The 17,846-nt window shown below is 39.2% G+C and overlaps 1 protein-coding gene across 7 annotated transcripts in view; it reads right to left on the bottom strand.

Annotated features, from left to right (window-relative positions):
- NAALADL2 (N-acetylated alpha-linked acidic dipeptidase like 2) overlaps positions 1–17,846 on the bottom strand; it is a 413,787-nt gene that overhangs the window by 298,326 nt on the left and 97,615 nt on the right. For 5 of the 7 annotated variants that reach the window (XM_039713916.1, XM_039713917.1, XM_039713918.1 and 2 more), the window contains exon 3: positions 13,538–13,616. Coding sequence is in view for 1 of the 7 variants with exons in the window: in XM_039713913.1 (XP_039569847.1) it covers positions 984–1,026 (43 nt within the window). In the remaining 6 variants the exon portion in view is untranslated. Of the gene's footprint in view, positions 1–983; positions 1,091–10,380; positions 10,459–13,537; positions 13,617–17,846 lie in introns of those variants that run through there. The other 2 variants (XM_039713919.1, XM_039713913.1) reach the window with 2 other exon arrangements.

The following is a 17,846-nucleotide window of genomic DNA, read 5'->3' as shown; positions in this document are numbered from 1 at the left end:
CCATTCCAGCTCTCAGAAAACCTTTTGAAAATTTTACAATGGTTTAAGGATTCTTGCAAAACACAAAACAGACACAAAGCTATATGCCTTCTATACAGAGCATGAGAAGGAGACCAGGAAGGAACTGGTAAAGTCAAGCAAAAGAAAAGCATGGGCTGAATGTCAGGGGAAAAAACCCACTGAATGCTAAGAAAATAAAATAATGGAATAATTCCCCAGGATGATAATATTTTTTGGGATGTTAAAACAGCCTGTTGAAAGAAAAAAGGGCTACTGGGAAAACATTCTTTCTCAAAGCAAAAACTTGACATTAATGTTGCAAAAGAAGGACTAAGCAAGATTTATGAAGTGTTGCATTCAGGATTCTAGTGAAAATTTAAAATACCTAGGACAGAATACTCTGTTCTTACAGTTAGTCACACAAGTGCCCACAAGGGCTATTTTGCATGCATGTGTTGGTGTAACCTCAGCACAACCCACAAAAGGAAAAAAAACACAAAGGCAACAAGCTGAAATAAGCCACGAATGCTAAACAGAAACAACATCCTTCATCTCCCTGCATCTGCCATGCCCTGCTCACATGCAACAGGCAGGAAATTTGTGCAAAATAGTTGTGCAAAGCACTTCCTACCCAAAAAGCATTTGCAGAATGTTTAACAAAGCTACAGAACAGTAACCCCAACATCCACAGATCACCTTAAATTTAAAGCAACCTTTATTGACAGTACGGTGCCAAATGCTTACACGATCTTATCGGACCTTTCCTCGCCCTCCTAAATGCAAGCAGTGGGTTGTTGTTTTGGTTTTTTTTAATAATGCATTGCAGAGATGAGTGATGTGGATTTCCTCCTTTCCCCAAAACACATGCAAGGACAAGTCCCCTCGCGTGGACACGCTGCACAGCCGGCAGCAGAACAAGCTCCCGCACGCAGGGCAAGGATGCCCCAGAGCTCCCGACAGCACAGCATTCCACGTGTGCTTACCTGGCTGGGCTGCACTTGCTGCACTGGGCTCATTCTCACCCATTTCCACAGAATTATAAACTCCCCTGAGAGGAGCCGAGCTGTTCCAGCCAGGGGACGTGGTTGCTGTGCAGGTTCTGACCTCCTGACTTTGCACTGCGGCACGGTAACCCTATACCTGACTTTCTTCTGGGAATAATCAGTACCTGCTTCCTGAGCTACCTGGGCCTGCCTGACCTGTTTCTCTATAAACTGACATCATATCCTTTGATCTGCTTTGATTAACATGTGCTTCAGGCAAGGCTGCTTTGTCTCCTCTTTGCTCTCCCGCTCCTTCGCTCCCCACCCTCTCCTTTCACTTTCTCACAGGCTGCAAGATGAAGAACTCTCTGGTTTCGTGGCAGGTGCTTGGGACAAAATGCCAAAGACCACAGATAATTTGCAATAGCTTTTAAAGAACCTCTAAATTTGCATTTCATAGGAAACCTAAATGTAAACTATCAAACCAGCATCTGGGATGGGAACTTTGCAGCTCTCCACCGAAGAGAATGATTGCTGTCCATGCAGAGCCCCTTGGCAAATCTTTGCAAAGAACCTCAAAGCCAACCCATCCTTCCCCTGCCTTTCCCAAGGATTATCCCCAAGGAAAACGCTTTCCTTCAACACTGCAATTTCAATATTGTTTTGATTGTTTAACAAAAAGGGCTTCTAAACAAAACAAAAGGTTGTTTTGCTTGTCTTATCCTCCCTCTCCAGCACAAGGAGATAATCTTATCCAGCCACACTCCCAACTGAGTTACAAGAAAATATTTGCTCTTTTCTGCCACATAAGTCAAACAACAGGTGTCTGATACATTTGTAATCAATTTGTTGAAAAAGCACACCTGTCTCTCTGCCTTCAAAGTTAGTTTTATTTCAACATTTACATTTGTAACTGCCAATGACAAAAATCAAAGAGAAGACACAGCGTTATTTTAAAGGAACAAAAACCTGCAATTTAAAAAATGTAATTAGCTCTCCCCCTGTTAATCTCCATCTGGATTACATTCAAAATGGTCTAATCAATAGCCTTAGAAAAAATTTTGTAATCCAGAAGCAATTAAGTCTGTTTTTAAAACTAAAATGTATTGTTTTTCTTCCTTTTTATTTTTTTTTTAAAGTATTGAAACAGAAATACAGAGGATAAAAACAAGAAGATGAGTTTTTCAAGATAATTCAGGCTAGGTAAAGTGTATTTCTCAAGCAAAATTTCTGGAACAAGCTACACTAATTCAAACAAAAATCTCATTTAGGAGTAAAACATCCCCACAGGCAGTAACACCGCTCAAGGTAAGCATCACATATAAGCTGAAGGAAAAGATATTTGTGTCCTGAGTTTTGCTATAGAAGGTAAATTAGACATCCTCCAAACCTCAGTTATAAGAACAATTAATTCCAAAAGAAGTTCTCACTTGGTTCCAAGAAATGCAGGAGTTTAAAGAAAGTGCTCATGCTTTATTCTTGCCTGATTATTACATTAGTTGGGTTAATTTGACTGCTCCACAGCCAGAAAAGACTCTTTACCAAGAAAACAAATAGAGAAGAATAATTAACTTAGGTCTGAAATTAGGCCTTTTATTATTTTATTTCTGTTAGCAAGCTGAACTATTACTACACATTTCCCTATAATCAGCTCATGGCCCAAAATGTGCAGTCATATTTCCTACAATTCACCAGGCTTGTGCATCCTACTGTCATTTACTGCCAATGAGCTGAAGCTGCCCCTGGCCAGCTCGGGGTCAGTGCAAGGGCTGAGACTCCAGCAGACACCTGGGGAATCTCCCCAGCTGCTCTGTGACTTCAGATCCAATGCTGAGCATCATCTTTGAATTGATTCACTGAGTTTTCACTGGGAAGTGCCAGCGCAACATTCCACTGAAACACCTGTTTAGTGGGTGGAGGTTTTCAGCTCAGTTCTGGTGCAGCTTCCTCTGCTTAAGGACAGAGACTAAATTAAGTTATTTAGATGTTCAGAGAAATGAGTAAGTAAGAACTTTGGTGGCTTTGTGTTTACTTCAAGAGGGAAGAACCAAAGTGGTCTTTCCTGAAAGCTTCTGTTAAGACAGCTGCTGGACAACAAGAGCAGACACTGAGCCTTTATTAAAAGCTCTGTGTCTATTCCTGCTTTTCAACCAGGTCCCTGTTAAGAAAAGAGATACCTAACTTGCACAATCCATTCCTGGGGACAGCAGAAGAGCACATACAGAAACTCCTCCTTGACCACCAAACTTGGGGAAGTCAAAGATTTGGTGCTGAGCTTCTATAAACAAACAAGTTTGAGTTGCTCTATTTTAAAACACATGGCTAAGAAAAACAAGTTTATTTATCAATGACCTTATGCACTGCAAAGCAAAATATATTTGATAATTAACTGATGAGAGAAACATCTAAAGCATTTCTGCCCTCTCCAAACACAAACTGTCCAACTCTTGAAAGAGAAATCCTTAAATAACCTATGTTATTACTTCTAAGCATGGAAAAAGCTACAATCATTAGTTTTTGCCCTCACTGCTGTACTCCATGAGGTGTCCCCCCACCTCCATAAAGAGAGCTACTCATGCCAAAGAAAATGGAAGTCTAAGGCAATAAAAATAACTCCTCTCCTTAGCTACTGAGTACCAGCACTTCCTTCAAGAGTAAGGTTTTGATTTTAGGCTTTTAGCACCTACAGAAGGATTTTGTAGTTACAGTTCTAGCATTTTCTCACATCACCTTCTGTTAACTCTTAAATATTTTTAAGAATTCAAGAGATGAGAGTGATAGTACTGAAAATACTTCTTCCCTTGAAATGAAGACTACAAGTAGGAATAGCACAAAAAGGAAGGAAACTCAAGATTTTTCACACTCCCTCTCTCAACAATGACTGATGGTGAGAAGTGGCTTTCTTGCTTTTATGTTCTCCTAGAACTGTTTGTTGTGCTCAGCTGTGTGCAATGATTTAAATGAAGTGTTTTCCAAAGGAGGAACTCTTAATTCATTCACCCTCTCCAGAAAGACCCAAGTGTGAAAATAAAAAAAAAGGAAAAAAAAAAAAGAAAGTGATTCTATGTATTTACTGCACATCAAATACAATATGTCTTAGCCTAAAGAGTGCATTTGACAGAAAGTGGACAGAAATATAATTTGATGATTGTAGTGATCAGGGCTGAAAAGAGAAAATTCAGTCATGCTGTGCATGAAGCCATGGCAAGCAGATCACTGCATCATCCTGCTGACACCATGGATGACTGTAAGCCTAAATTCCATGTCACTGGAAACAAGAGCACACCCCACCAAAAGTGCTGAGAATTGGAATATTAATTTTGTCACAAGCTTCCTAGAGCAGGTCTGCAAAGCTAGAGGCCCTCACAACTGAAAGCCTTCAGAAAATCAAAGGTTTCCTCTGTGTGCTGGCCCAAAGGCTTTCAGGACTCTCACTTTTACTCAAGAATATTGTTATTTTATAGAATCAATGCAAACAAAGCAATATCACCAACAGCTAACACTGCTGCTGTCACTCTTTACTGGTAACATGCTTTGTTACACTAGATGCTCTACAAAGGGAACAGAAATACACATTTTGGGGTTTGGTTTGGTTTTTTCTAAAGAATATTATCCCAGTATTTCCAAAGTGTGAATAATGAGACACAATTTTTACATATGAAATTGCAGAGATAATAAAAATAATATCTAGAACTGAAACATAGGAACTGTGACTATGCAGAGTTCTTTTACACAATTGCTAAGATGACTCCGATCCAGGCTCTGTGAACACTTGCTCCTTGATAACCATGTGTTTTAAAGTGTATCACAGGACAGAAGCAGCCAATAAAGTTTCTTGCAGTGATCACCTGTCTGGCACCATGGGCTGACAGTTTTGACAAGATAATAATAACAAATATTTCACCTTCAACAATGGCAGGAGTGCTGGGAGCAAAGGGACAGTGCCAATCCTGCCTGCCTCACTAAACCAGACAGGCACAGATTCTGATGTTTGTATATTGTTGGTGCTTGGGTTTCCTTGATGTTAGTGCTGGCTATTTGTTTGTTTTTAAGAGAAATGTGGCTATTTCATTTATCTCATGAAAAATGGTACAAAAGGAGCAGCATTATTTGGTTTTGCCTTTAAATTACAAGCAGTTGTTTAGGCTACAACCTCAATTAAAACAGGAGATGGGAGGGGAAAAATATGTTCTTCCACAATTAAAATAGATTAAACACAAAAGAAAGGATAACCAGTCTCAAAACCCACAGTGAAAAAGGTTTTCAATGTCTATGCAAATGATGCACTAAAGAAAAAGAGTGAATTTTGCACAGACAGCACTGAGCAGGGCCCAGGAAAGACTTACTCCATCATTGCTCGTCCTGCCCAAGCTTTATTTCCAACTCTAATTGTGCTATTCACTTTTCCACCAGTTACAAGGATGCCGTGGTATAAAACTTAACAGAGATGCAAACATCATCTCTTTGGAACTTAGTAAGAAAAAAAATATGTTTGTTTCCATTTATTTCTAAGCATTAATAACAGGTAATTACTAAAGAGAACAGAAAAGGCTCCACAAGAACCACTCTGACCTGCAACTCACTGATGTGGACTGAAGAGAATTAAGAGTTAGGTCTTCCAGACCCCAGAGAAGGTGTTTTCCCCCTTTGGCCACTTTGCTGGGGGATGGTTGCACAGAGGAGCAGTCTCCCTTTTCAAAAGCATATCCAGCAAAATGACTGACATGCTCTTCAAGCTCTTCCTAATCCCTTGCTGAGTGAGAAAATCACATGCCAAGGGAATTTATTAGTATGCAGAAAAAGAAGGATTCATTATTTTTTGTTGTTTTGTTAACAATGCATACATTATTTCCACAATACCTGAATTATGGGTAATTGTTCTGTCTCTCTGAGACTTAACAGTCGTGACATGATTGACAAATGCAACACAATGTGACCTGTTTTACCTTTTATGACCATAAGAAAACTCAACCCTTCTCCTTCTTCCCTCTCAAAATCCTGATCTGGAAGGCTGAAACAAGACCACTTTCCTTATAGAAGTATTTTTGCCTCCACAGAAAACAGGTGCTTTGTCAAAATGCAATTTTTAAAGCTCCTTTAAATTCTATTTTCTAATCAGTTCCTGCTCCTCAGTTTTCACTCCCAGAGCATTAGCAACCAAACCTCAAAAAAAAAAAAGTTAGCAATCAAAATCAGCAATGGCCTCCTGATTCACTTTTAATGTTTTATACTTCCTAGTTAATGAAAATATAGGTCTACAGAAAATAAATAACAACTCAAGCTTCAGCAGCTTCAGACTTCAGCAGCCGAAGGATGAGTGCACAGAAGCCAAAGCTGCAGACACATTACTGTGAAGTTGGTTTGCAGAAGGTAGAAAAAAGGATTAGTTTCTCCTGTTTCCTTCTAATTTGGTCTTTTCTGTATTCAACAAACTCCTATATTCATTAAACTCCTATGAAGGTCTGGTGCACAGAAGATGGTACCTTTTAATCTGGGGCTATAAATGATAGCAATGCAAAGTATACAAAATGTAATAAAAACTTCCCTGCCCTTTGATCCGCTTGATTATTTAGGAAAACAGTTGAATTAAATCAGAGCTTTTTAAAGATGCTGTTTGTTTGACTTAAAAATCTCTTCACAATTTATTTCTAGCACCCCTACTTTTGATGAATCTTGTAGTTATAATTGAAAGCAAAGGAAAAATTGCATGACAAAAGTAAGAAGCTTAAGGAGAATGGAAGAGCGAGGGAATGAAGAAAGTTTGTCAGCAAGAGAGCTCACGTTATAAATGCTAATACTAACTCCATCTTGCACAACTAAGAAGTAAATCTTACTATTCTAAGATCACATTAGGAAGCACAAAGTCTAGAAACCTAATACAGGAAATCAAAGCTGATTTCTACATAGAAAAAAAAAATCCCCATTTTATTCTTACTCTTTTAGAAAAAGCACCTCTTCAAAGAAGGGCTTAGATTTTGGCAAGATGAACACACATGTCTAGATCCATCTAGCACAGCTGGGAAGGGCTGTAGTTTAAGTAGGTCAGCTTGCATTCCAGGCACATATGTAAGCTTTTATAACACATTTACTATATGAAATACAGTGATTTAATATGGAGATGGATTTTCAAGCCAACGAAGACTTGAATGCTGAAATATCTTTTACCCCAGCAAATACAGAAGAGCCAGGAAGAAACTTACGAGTGAATCTTCAATCACTAAAGAATGCTACAACAAGAGAGCTGTAAAACACACACATACATATAAAGATATATATATCTCTGTATATCCTACAGAGAAACAATAATATGCTACAAAGGACCTCACAGTGTGGGACTGCCCAGTACAGCAGGAGAGGCAGCTCCTGCAATCCACACACCCCATCAAGCAGAGCCTGAATCCTTCTAAAATGGAGCAAAGCAACCAAACTCTGCCCTGACACATCATCCACCAGGCTAAACAGGGTCTCTGACAAATACTTTTGTCACATCTGTGGACAAATGAGGGCACAAACTGAGCAGAAAAGCCTCTGGGCTGATATTCCCACATGACTTTCCTAGCCAGCAGACTTGCTGCCCTCTTGTGCTAGGTGTGGTTGTCTCCTGACAAAGCTCCGGTAAGCCATTCCCTTCACTAGCCCCACTGAATCCTTTGCTTTGATTCTAAAATTAAGAGCCAGACGCAGTTAAGGGATGAAGAGTTTTTACCTGGGTGTTTAATAAGGATTTTTATGGTTTAACAGTTCACCAAGGTGGAACAGACTGAAATGCACACACATGGTAGATCACGGACACAATTTTATAGATCTTGCAAATTAGCTCATCTAACAAAGATGCCCTAATGAAAGGTTTGAATGAATAGCATGACATCTCCCTATCCCAAAGTACGCTCCCCTAGATGGGTTTAATCCTAGGATGTGTTTTGGAGGGGACATCGGTTTTTTAAGACAGATTAGGGTTTTCTGGCCTCCATCTGTGAGGTCTTTGGGATGTTTGGTCTTCTGGCCTAACAGAATACCAGGACTATGCGAAAATATCAGATTTAGGGAATTACAAGTATGCATGCTAAGGGGACTGAGAAGACATAGAGGTATATATAAAAGAAAAGGCAAAAAGTCATCATGGCATCGAAGTATGCATGCTAAGGGTACTGAGAAGACATAGAGGTATATATAAAAGGCAAAAAAAATCATCATGGCATCACCCCAGCAAGAAGGCCTCCAGTATTTCCTGCTCCATCTCTGCTTCCTACTGCTAAAAAATGTTAATCAGCCCCTGCAGGGACACCCACAGGGGAACAAGAAGCTTCCCAGCAAGAAGGCCTCCAGTATTTCCTGCTCCATCTCTGCTTCCTACTGCCTAAAAAATGTTAATCAGCCCCCACAGGGGCACACACAGGGGAACAAGAAGCTTTCCCTGCTGCTGGCAGGCTGCAAGGCGAGCACAGGCTCCCTGCCCCAGCTGCTGCGTGCAGGGCACGGGTTCAGCTCAGCCCAGGCTCAGCCCATCTCCTGCTCTGGGTGACAGCCTCGCACACCACACCTGCTCACAGCCCCCTGCAGATGCAGCTCAGCTCCTCCGTCTGCAGCAAAGCACATCTCACTGGTTTTTAACAACCAGCCTGCAAGATCAGACGGGCAGGCACTGGGACTGCACAAAGCCAGCCCGAGGTTCTGGCCCAGCACAAAATCTGCATCCGAGTTGTGCTCCAGACTGAATAAATTCCTCCTTTTTTCCAAACTAGCTGTTAGATCAATTATTTACCGTAAGAAACTCCCCACACAAAGCCTTTCTAGCATGGAATAACACTCTTCATTGTTGTTTGCATCTCTGAATCAGCTTTGCAGTACTGCTAAAAAACAGAAGGAGCTCTATTTTTCCAGAGAGAGTAAAGGCAGCAAAATCTTATTCTCCCCAACTGAGTGGGAAAAAAAGACAAATTATTTTTAGATTAGCACTGTTTTCCATTTCTCCCCAAATCCACAATAAAGTTTTATTTTTCCCAATTCTAGTTGCAGCGCTGTACTCTTAGAAAACACAGCTGTTGGCTTGGTACTTACTTGTATGCAGTTATTGCATTGCTTCCTATATTTTCACATGGATTTTTTAAATACAGAAGCGACATAGGAAATTTGATCTAAAATGCATCAGCTATGACCCTTTTTCTCCTGTTGGATCATATGCTTTAACCAATAAATTGTCTCCATATCTCAAATGGACAGGATATCATGTAACACAAAACAGCACAGAAGCAAAATTGAAGGATGAGAAGCTAATTTTGTGTCCATATTTAAGAAAAGAAATTAGAATCTCACTTTCAGACAGTGCTCATGGTACGCACAAAAAAAGAAAAAAATTTTTTTAATTCTTGTCTGCTCTGGGTTGAACTTTCCATGACTTTCTGGGTTTCAGCTCTGTAAGAAATGAAGCAGCCCAACAGAAATTACTACAATATGGGTCAGTAAAAGAAGATTAAGATCCTTCCAAAAGTAAGGTGGAAGTGTCAAAACTGGCTGATTTAAAGCACCATACTGTAAGTTTCCCTAACTAACATTTCAATCCAACCAATGTTTTAACAGATCAGTAATACTGAAATTTCCTAAGACAGCAACAGGCATTTCAACAGAATGCTGAAAGCATTTCATATACTCCATTCACATTCCTTACTAAAGCTGGACAACAATGATTTAAAGTTTAAAATTATTCCATTTGAATTGCAAATAAAATAACATTTCTGGTAACATTACAGACATTGGCTATGCTTTTTTCAACAGAAATGCATTGTACAGACAGAGTAATACAAACTGGCCACAGTTTAAAAAATAAAGCTTACTTATTTTCTTGGTTCAATTATAAGTATTTTTAAGGTATTCTGCTATCTTAGAATCTGCTATAGGGAAGTAAGCAGCCTGCAGTTTGGACACCTTAGACATGAACACAGATTCATCCTAAAATTTTAATATTTTCCTTCATTGATACAGCAGATTAAAGGACAGCTTAGACGCTTTGGGTCCAAAATTTCTGTAACACCAGTGCAGTTGCAGGTCCCTCAATGCTAGTGGTTAAATTTGGGTTAATACAGTTCTATCCACAGACAATTACACGTGCAGATGATGAGAAAGAGCAATCTTGCCCCAGACCAAGGTTGCCCTAAAGAATACAAGTTACCAGTCCAGAACAGTTTACCCAAACTTTCCCATGAATCATCATGAGCTACGAAACATTTCTCAATACCCTGTAGCAAACTCAGGGCTTGTAATACAAGTATAAACCATTAAAAAGATAAATAGTAAGTCAGACACTGTAGCTTGCAAGAGAAGGAAGGAGAAAGCCCATTTTGTTAATGACACTGGCCTCAAGGCTCTGGCTGTCCAAACTGAAACTTTTCAAACCTTTCACCTGATTTTCTGAGGATCTCCAATAACGAGGAAGCAGTTCCACACAGCTGGCTGCTGCTGCCTGGCCTCTGTGTGTTTGCTTGAGTACACAGAGGGAGAATGGATTGCACAGAAAAAAAAAAAATAGATGAAAATGCTGATAAAAATCAGATTATTATTCCAAGTCTGATAATTACAAAGCCTGCAGTAAATTAAATGGATTTTTTTTGCAAATTCCATCAATACATTTCCATGCAAACAGTGTTTTTTGACAGCTGGTCAGGTTACACACTATGCCAAAATGCTCTACAGTTTCAGCTGTAAGAACAACTATTAACAAAAAGCTTGTACTCAACAAGAAAAAAGGGAAGCAAGAATTTGACAAATGACAATTGTTCTTACTAGTAAGAGAGAGGGGCTTGATTTTTTTTTGTTTAAGAATCCCCAAGATGATACAGCTGTAGATATAGACACACTTTAACCTCACTTTTGCCTGGTGTGAGAAATGGGCAAAAAAATGCCAGGTAGATCTTTTGTCCAACAGTTCAAAACAAGAACCCGACCTGTTTCCTACAGCTTTGACCTCATCATTAGGCACCAAACTTGTTTCTGAGAAACAAAAGAGCAACGAAAATTACTTGAAATATTCAAAACACACTGGATTATGCAGCCTCTGCAAGCCAGTTGCACATTTTTCCTTAATAATTATCTCCATATAAAAGAAAAATAGTTACTGGATCAATATTCACTTGATGACAACAACATTCATGGGATAATGTCCACTTTCCCAAAAGTCTTCCAGGGAATACCAAATTAACACCACATTCCTAAGGAAACATCACCTAGTACAACCCTACTACAGCACAAAGAGAGATCCCACCCTGGTGCTGACACCTGTGTTCAAAATCCATTTGAATTGTTTAAGAAGAACTTGTACAAGGTCAAGTCTGTCAGAGTCCTCAGTGTGTTCTCAGCCTGACATTATTTCTGTGTAAGAAGGGAAACAAAGCAGATGTGTCACTTCAGAGCTGTGTTTAACCACAAAAAAGCTTCTTCTCAGGGCTGCAATTACAACACAAACTCCAGCTCATTATCTTTTAGCACTAATGATAATTTTCAGAGGGCTCTCAGACTAAGAAAACAGAACTTTACATGGAATTAGGTAGAAGAGCTCTCAATTTTAGACAAATCTCTTCCTAGACATGGCTCTCATCTTAAAAGCACAATAATGCATGGGACAGGAAGCACATGTTTTCTTCCTTGAAGTAAAACGCTTGATTTGCTTCTCTTCCTCTTGTGTTTCTTTTCAGAAGTGTGAAATACACAGAGACAAAACACATAAGATACAAATCTAACCCAGCCACGATACACATTGAGGATAAAGTGTGCAAACCCTCAGAAATCCTTCTTCATAAGCTCAAGAGATGAGCCAGTGTCAACTCCTGTGCAGTGACGAGGGACCTCAGCCCATCCTCCCAGGTTGCCAGGCAACTGTTCCTGTATCCTTGGCTTTATTCATCAGCCATTAGGCACCATCAGGCTCCCTTTCTTTTCTCCCTCACACAGGCTCCCACTCTCAGAGATGGATGAAGGGGAGGGGGAAGTTAAACAACATGACTTTTTTTCCAAGCAGAAGCAACATTCTGAGCTGATAGGTTTTAGCCAATTCACACAACTCAGATAATTGCTTTGTAGTGAAAGGTACAGCAGGATTGCAAGGTATGGCTGCATTAGGAAGAGGGTTCTGTTAAAAGCTGACATTAATGGACATCTAATATTATTAGACGATGACCTCATGCTGACAAAAAAATGCCCTTTGAATTTCTAAAAACAACCCCAAAAAAACAACAGATGAGAATTTTTTTAAACCCAGAAGAATGGCATTCACCATGAGGAAGTGGCAGGGCACAGGGCAAGTGGCAGGGCCATGCTGAGCACAGAGGGGAGGACACAGCTCTTTCAGCTGAAGTCCTCTCTTGCATCACCTTTTGCTGCCACCAGATAACCAACAACTACTGAATCTCATTTGGTTCCAGAAGCATCTGACATTTAAGGGCAAATCCTGGGCCTTTAAACCAAATACACAACTCAACAAATTTTGACAGAGGATATTTCCAATTTATTGTGCTCCTGGGACATGGGTCTATGGCTTGTGCCAGTATCACAACCCCAGTACTGGCATATGAAGTGATGGTTTCTGTGATGTCTACATGCATTGGTTAAATTTGGGGCAAGTTTTGCTTGAAAATAAAGATTTTTGGGTACACTGCTGCCTTCATCCACAGACACAGCAGGGCATGTAGAATCAAGACGCTCCAAACACTGAAAATTACCCATTCTGAATTATTTCAATGAAGGAACAAGACATGATAAACATTCAAATCAGGTACAACCACGATAAAGGACACTTAGTTGAGATTAAGAATACTTAGCTGTACTCACAGGTAACTAACTATTCATAAAGTTTTTTTTTTAAATAATTATTTTCTGCAATGGTTTCCCAAACAAAACAAGCTTGCTACAGCAAGTTAAACAATTCTGAAGGAGAAAGGCTAAAAATATGCAGTTAGAGGATACATTTTCCATATACATGAGGAATCAAAGCATATACATATATAATGAAAGCTGTAGAGTGCTGAAAATTAGTCTCTGGTTTGGCTCTTACTTTCCTACAGATATTTAATTACCCCTTCATCATTTTCACTGCCTTGCTCCCTATACCAGGAGTATGGTACCATGAAAGGAAAATTAAGAGGAAGAAAAATGTGAATTACCATTCTACCAATTTTGTTTGCAACTGAGCTCCCAACATACAGAATCTCAGAGCTGCAACCTGATTTTCAATTATTTATACTTTGTTGCCTTTTTAATTTCATATTTTCCATTCAATTAGAATGATCTCTCCTTCATATGCATATTCAATTTGCAGACAAAACCAGACAGTTACCAAGGCAGTATGTAAGACACATAAGCATTCACGCCACTGTCTGTCATTTCTTTTAATTACTGAAGCCATACTCAAATTACTGGCTTATGCTTACACTTTATTTTAACTAAATTTTAAGTTTTGCAACTTGAATCCTTATTCTTTATTCTGAGTACACAATATCCTCACATTTCTTCCAAGCTGAATAATAACCATGATGAAAAGAAAAGTTAGAAGAGGTTTTTTCATTTACCTTAAAGCCAAGATGGGATCAGCTTTGTAGAGACTTTGTCACGAAGGCATATTTTCCATCTGGCCTCTACACTAATTCTCTGCAAAAGAGGGATACATCACATTTTATAATACCACTCCTTGAAACAGAAAACAGATCATTTGCAATGATGCAAATTGTAAATATAAATAGAAGATGCATTTTCCTGACACTGCAGCAAAGTAGAACATATTTCGAAGCATGATGATACTTAGGAAATATTTTTCTTACTTAGAGAAACAAAATATTGGCCTAAAATGTTAAAATCAATGTCCTTGTATCCAGCAAGGTCTGTTTCATGAAGACTCATGACTCCTAAGCAGGGCATTTGTGGTGGCACTTCTGCTATACTACAAAACACTGGACAACCAACAATGGCCTTTGTTATCCATCAGTAAACAGGAAGCGTTCTTATTACAAAAAACAAACAACATTGATATTATGATCATTTCAATATTTCATGTATTTCCCAGTGGCAACCTCATTATCACCCATATAAATCTCCCTCCTCCTTTAATGCAATTTAATGTCGATGTGTTCCTTCCTTAAGCAAAACAAGGCAGTTCAGTACATATTTAAACAGTCTCTCTGCATATCACTGAAGTTCAGTCGTAATCAAGGCTTATTATAAAGATTCCACAGACTGCTCCACTAATAAGCAAGCTTCCATTGCTGCACTCCATAAATTATAAAACAAAGAGGGAAAAGGACCAATAGCAACCAACTTTTGTCATGACTTTCTGTAAACACAACCATATCAGTAACGTAATTTAAAAAAAAGAAAAAACCAACACATAAATGCACCATGACTGTTGAAGGAAAGAGTGGCACTCAGTGCCAAGGTCTGGTTCACTCGTGGTGTTGGATCTCAGAAGTCTTTTCCAACCTCATTGATTCTGTGACTTCTTTTCAGCGTCCAGAATGCAGAACCCACCCAGCTCCTCCATTACTCCATTTCAGAGCACCACAACCAGCACTAATGCAAATAAACACACTGAACTAGCAGGAGTTCCATCTTCCAGACACCTGGCTTTAATAAAAATGTTACTGATTTTACAGTTAGAGCAGGAATAGCAATGTTAGATTGGGATGCTCAGAGGTTTGTACAGCCAAGTAAAACGAAGAGAAAAATACCAGTCCTAAAGAAAATTCATGTTTTGCCTCTCAAAAACCCAGTTCCCTCTTCACAAGGCAGTTGAAAATGAAGCGCAGGATGGCTTTACTGGGTTCCAAAAATCACATTTCCTTGACAATACAATATTGTACTACTCTTCTGCAAAAGAACACCTCTAGACTATACAGCCCCTGTAACTACATCTTACATTCATAGTCTGACTGGACAAGACAAAAGGAAGATGAAAAAAACAACAAAAAACCCCAGTCTTTTCCCTGGACCTGGAAAAAAAACTATTTGCTCACAGGTCTCAGATAAAAGCTTCACGTTACAACATTTTATCTTTCTTACAGTTTTACTGCTCAAAAGATGAACTATGAGATTAAATCCAACTTTCTATTAAGCTCTAGAGACAATCACATGCCATGCAAGTCATAAGACTTCAGAGTTTGGACACAATAGTAGATACTGAATATATGAGGGAAGCATTTCAAAAAGGCATTAACACTAATAGGGCTTACATATGTGTATCAAGGGAAGAATAGCTGCTAAGTTATGACACTCTTCTGTCCTGACCCAAAGGTACAGAAAGAAGCTGTCTGTATAATTCCACTGAATTCTGAGAGATTCTCCTAAATTCACCCACTTAGAAGACTTTTTTTTTTTTTAAAGGCATCTGCTGGAGAGGAAAAGAAGTGAGGGGGGAAAAAAAGATGTCAAATCATACACTAATCACTCAAACATGGTTGTGTTTTACCAGTTTGAAGAACAAGTGCAGGGGCAAATTCAGCAGACACAGAATGGGGGTTGTTTTGTTAATTTAGTTGAAAATCAGTGGGGAAAAAAAAAACCCACAGTGAACGATTCCACAGAACATCGACAGATTATAGTTTTGTCCTGTCTCTCACATTTGGACATGAAGAACACTTTAAGTTTTTTCTGTCACCTTGACTAATAACTGCAGGCTCTCACACCCCTACAGCTTCTAGATATACAGTTAAAAAGGAGCAAAACAATTTGTTGACATAGCAGCAACAAGATTCAGGAAACTGAAAACAAAAGGTCATGTTTCAGTTTTACCATCAAGGGCCATTTATTTCATTAGTGACCACTTTCCTTGGCAGTAATGACTATGTTCATCCATGCCACCTATATATAACTTTTATGCAGCTAGCAAAGGTACAGATAATGACTCTGAAGTAATTTCAGTAGGGAAGCCTGAGGAAAAATATTCCTGTACACCAATCCTGAAAAAATTGTTCTCTCCTCTACAAAGTTTCTATTTTAGAAGGTAAGTATTTCTTGCTAGGAGAGAATATTGCAAATTAGAGCAGAAATCCCATTTCACTTAAAATTGTAATTCCTGTGTTTCACATGAGGCTCAGAATTCAGTGGGTAGAGAGGGCAGGGAGAGGAAGGAGGGACACAAAGATACAACAGCTCTTGGATTAGATGTTGCCACTTTCGATCCATCATCACATTTTCTCAGATTATGAAAATGTATTTTTCCCAGTAGTACATTTTACGCTTGACAGATTACAGATCAGTTTACACATTCACAATTGGAGCACTTGGATTTTACAAAAGTTCAGGTCTTTTGAGACCAGCATTTGTTATCTGGTTTGACATGAGTCAAGAGAAACATTCTATGAGACAATGCCAGAGACACTTTCTGGCAATGAAATGGGTGAAGTCACAAACCCCTTAATGATCTCTGCAGCCAGCCTGAATTTAACACATTTTCTTTGACTTTACAGCTGGCTCAGAAAGGTCATTAGACTATTATATCTACTGTTATGTAGAGCAGCACTATACACATGTAAAGTTTCTATAGCAACACTTTCTTAATTCACTCTTTAAGCAAAACACCAATTAGCTTTTTATTATAGCCAATTAAAAAAATCTGCACACTAATTGACAACCTCTCTACACAGAATTTAAGCTTATGCAGAGGAAAATTGCAGTAAAATTTTTTAATGGTAATAGCTTACTTCCTATTCTCCCCTGTTAAGAGAACAGTAAATTATTCCTGATCGGGGCTGAACATTTCTTTTCCAATCTAAACCACTTAGACACAGAAGTAACCTATCCTGATATGCCTTAAATCTGAGAAGAGCCTGAAGATTACAGGTTTCAAAAAGGCATCAAAAAAGTAATCAGCTGACTTATTTCTGCATTGCAGGAAACTGGGCATTGGCCCCTGCACCTGGAGATCATGCAAGAGGCAGCCAGCAAAGTGTTTCTCTTTCAGAGTAGCCAAGCATGTTGAGCCAAGTGAGAAAGACGGCAAAAAAACTAGTACCTAAAGTCAAATTTAGCAGGGCAGAAAAGACATTTTCATTTCCTTCTTAGTACTTAGTGTTGGTTTTCTCAGATGTCTTCTGCACAGCTGGTGATGACAGCTTCTTTGTATGTCACTTCAAGTAGCAAATATCAAGACATATTAGTCAGAAACCAGTCAGTGAACACAATATAAAAGGGAATACAACATGATGCAGAGTATCAGGAGAAATAGTCAACAAGAGAAGTTAAACCATCCTTTTTTGTATGATCTTCTGCAGGAAGCTGAATAAAAAACATTATTCCCCTTACAGTTCTTCCATGTGAGGTCGGGATTCACCTTACTAATAAATAAATAAATAGACACAGAATGAGGTGGCAGATGGCTCCTCTGACAAGCTCAGCATGCCCCAATCAAGAATTAATGGTACTTGAGGTATCAGGAGGTCTGCTGATTCTTAAGGACACACTACAGAAACTGCTCCTATTCTCACCATCTTATTTACACCCACTGTCCCATAGTGCAGTATTGACACAGAAGCCTGAGGCACCTCACAAGTTATGTGGGGAAACCAAAAGTTTCCCTTGAAAGGCTGACAAATAGAAAAAGGGGTTAGAGTGGTCTTTCAAACCTACCACTGTAGAGGAGAGATCAAGGTATCCACCACACACGTGAAAGAAACCACTGTGTGTAACCTTGGAGCTGCTGCAGCCTGCAACAGGTCTGGATACAGAGTCAGGCTCTGCAGCACTCAGGAACACCAGAGATAAGGGAGGAGAGCCAAGCAGCAAGAGCTACAGGCTTCTATCCTCAGTTCTTTAGGGAGGTAAACTCCCAAAGGCAGTTCCCTGAATACCCAGGAAATGGGAGCATTTTCAAATTCCAAGCTTTCCAAG

The sequence above is a fragment of the Passer montanus genome, unplaced genomic scaffold (assembly GCF_014805655.1).
Source record: "Passer montanus isolate IOZ18808 unplaced genomic scaffold, ASM1480565v1 scaffold29, whole genome shotgun sequence".
Taxonomy (NCBI): domain Eukaryota; kingdom Metazoa; phylum Chordata; class Aves; order Passeriformes; family Passeridae; genus Passer; species Passer montanus.
This window is presented reverse-complemented; position numbering and strand designations above follow the sequence as displayed.